At 46.4% G+C, this 2,954-nt stretch overlaps 1 protein-coding gene across 2 annotated transcripts in view; it reads left to right on the top strand.

Moving 5' to 3' along the window:
* The window catches only part of tubgcp4 (tubulin, gamma complex associated protein 4), an 83,791-nt gene extending 82,145 nt beyond the window's left edge, over window positions 1-1,646 (top strand). For both annotated transcript variants that reach the window (XM_041178553.1, XM_041178554.1), the window contains one exon: window positions 249-1,646. In XM_041178553.1, coding sequence (XP_041034487.1) covers window positions 249-261 — 13 coding nt within the window. In that variant the 3' untranslated portion in view covers window positions 262-1,646. The remainder of the gene's footprint in view (window positions 1-248) is intronic.
* Window positions 1,647-2,954: the final 1,308 nt, after the last annotated feature.

Below are 2,954 nucleotides of genomic sequence, written 5' to 3'. Positions count from 1 at the left end.
CAGATGAAGTGCAAACAGATGTAATCCTTGGTTTTGTTGTCCTCTGTTACCGAATGAACCTCATTCTAAAGGCATCTGGTAAAATCACACCTTGGGCTGAGTCAGTAGCTTTAGGAGAAAGGGTGACATTGGAGGCAGAAAGAAAGGTGTGGGGCAGAGGAGTTGAAGCAAAAAACAAAGCGTGTTTGACTCGTCTAACTCCACAAACCATCCATTTCTCTAACGAAGCATTTTATTCTCTTTTCCAGTTTTGCCATTTGACCTCCAAGCACTGGGTGGCCGCCTGGACCAGTTGGGTTCTGACCTTCACCAGCATCTGACCCTCCTGACCTGCCTGTCGTGTGAGACTGTCTCAATGAATCTGCTCACCTGACGACTCATCCCCTCCCACAACAACCAACTGTACAAAACCTTCACTGATGGAGACATGGTGTTTACCCTTCAACTTGTGATCATTTTACACAAGCATTCGCAGCAGGGGTTTGTGAACTGTTCTGCTGACTTTTCACCCAATCCCTCCCTCTCTTTGCACATCAGGGCTGGAAGTTATGTCGAGCTTTCGTAGGATTTTATCTGCAGCTTTATAGAATCTTAGTGCCCTTTTTTTAATGCCTGTGGGTGATTGTGAATGTTCTCCTGTACTTGTTTCTTTTGAAATTGCCCCTGTTCCTCTCTCCAGCACCTTTTGAAGGAGGGAGGGTGTGGGTGTGGGTGTGGGTGGTGGTTGTGGTGGATTGGGAATGTGTCGCAGGACCAGATCTCAGATCCAATTTTCCCAGTGCCAGCAAGGGGTTTCAGGATTGCTCGTCACCGAATCCTCAGTGGCAGAGACCAGGATGAATCTTTCCAAGATGCGCAGGCAGTTAGCTGGGAAACGTGGACTGGTTTGGTCCCAAAACCTCGGACAATTGGGGAATCCCTGTTTCCCCCCCACTTCAGTTTCTGGGAGCCGTGCGGAAGAGGGCATCTTTAAATTATTGCTCGCAGGAACGCAGTATCAATGATTCTGTTGCTTCAACTGCCCTTTAACTCTTGATCCCATTTTCTAAGGTGTCCCCTGCTACCTTTCCACTCCCTGGTTGTGCCCGGGGCTAAACACTGCCTTAGTGACAGGCTTGAAACCTGATCCACTACCCCCCCACGTTGCATCTAAATCATCTGTCCAGCGGGCGCTGTCCCTAATTTAGGATTCGCACTAACAGCTGTTGTGGGAAATGGGGAATTTGCCCTAAGGGCATAGAGGTGGCGTTTAACTGGGTCCGAGCCATGTTAATGAGGCGAAGCTGAGGGAGTGTTGTCTGCATTATAACTGGCCTGGACGCGCTTGCTGTGTGAAATGGGAGGGGGTTTTCTGTTCCTGACATCTCTTGCCCTGACAAGAAAGTAAAATGACAGAGCTTTCCATTGCCTTCCAGCAGAGCGGTGATTGCTCCATGCTGTGTGCAGATCAGCGATTTGAATGGATATTGCCAGAAACAACTGTTTGTTTCATCAGCTGTTTTCCTGCTAAGGATAAAGAGTGCAAACCAATGTTAAATCCCAGAGTCCATTCACGTTCACTACTCTCACAGGAATAGTGTGACCTTTCCTCTTTGTGAGCCTGTCTCGATCTGTAAGTAGTACCAAATAAAACAGAATCCACGCCACTGTGTGTATCTCTGGATGAGCCCAGCTCTGTGACCTCGCTGCAGTTTGTCATGAAGCAGCAGCCCCCTCTGAGCCTACTTGACTTGAGAGGTTACGGGACATGCAAACATTATTTCAATTGCTGTAGGAGAGGGGGTGGGGTGGAGCTGCAGACCCCACCTCCCCATCTTTCTCCTGCTGTTTGACTAGCGAGAGCACCACTCGCTGAAATCCTACTCTGTGTCCATCTGACATTTACAAGTATGCCTTTTCCAGGTTTAGTCACTGGAAAGCCATTCAGAGAAGGAACTGCAGCTGAGCTCCACCCTCACCACCCCCATCCCACCCCTCACTCACTCATTTAGGGACTTAATACTTGTACTAAGTTATACCAATGTAGCCCTATTCCTTATGTGGACTGGGTCCTCAAAGAAGTAGTTAAATGATGAAATTTACAATTACTTCAGTGCCTGCAGTGTAGGAATTTTAACTTGGGTTTGTCATTTTAATACAATTTAAATGTCGCTTGGCAGTACAGGGCTTGAATATTGCTGGAAAGGAGAGACATGTTGCTGAAGCTTTTCATCTTGCACCCAGCAGGCCAAATGCAAGAATATCAAATTTCAGACAGTCACAACAATTTATACCACAGGAAAACAAGGTGCTGATTGGTTGGAAAGTTGGCAACAATTTTAATTCAACACTACCGTTACTTTAATATCCCATCCACCACTTCCCTGTTCCCTGCTGACCTTGTTTGACCACTTTTTTTATTACATGATTGTTACATGCTTGCATCTTTTTAACCTGATGACTTAGTCAGTATCTGAACATTTCGATGCAGGTGCCGCTGCAATTCTTTTTCTTGAAGAAAATACCATAAATACCAATTGGTGTTTCTGCAGCTGATGGTCCTGGCAGACTGCTTAACACAGATGCAGCTTCTTATCAAAGCAGCACTCCCCACCTCTCTCCCCCCGCCATGATGTTTATTGTTACGCTGGACTAAGGTGAACTGTCCCTTGTGACACAATAGCTCACTGACCATCACTCTCGAGAGCCGGTATGAATAACTAGTGCTTGATGTGAACTAACGAAGGGGTTGCTGATGACCGAGAAACTGGTCCAGAGAGGCGTAGGCAAAGTGTGAAATGAGGGGTTTTAAACAAGGCCCCTAACAGGAAGGGCAGGCACACTCTAAATATGCACAAGTCCGTTGATCTTCTGTTGTGCATTTCAAGGGAAACTTTGAAGTGAAGATGTGATGGTCTAAGCATTTATTCCACAGGCCTATTCATAAATAAAATGAGTGACAGAAGCAATCATCT

The sequence above is a fragment of the Carcharodon carcharias genome, chromosome 32 (genome assembly GCF_017639515.1).
Source record: "Carcharodon carcharias isolate sCarCar2 chromosome 32, sCarCar2.pri, whole genome shotgun sequence".
In the NCBI taxonomy this organism is placed as follows: domain Eukaryota; kingdom Metazoa; phylum Chordata; class Chondrichthyes; order Lamniformes; family Lamnidae; genus Carcharodon; species Carcharodon carcharias.
The sequence above is the reverse complement of the archived record's forward strand: the minus strand, read 5'-3'. Positions and strand labels throughout refer to the sequence as shown.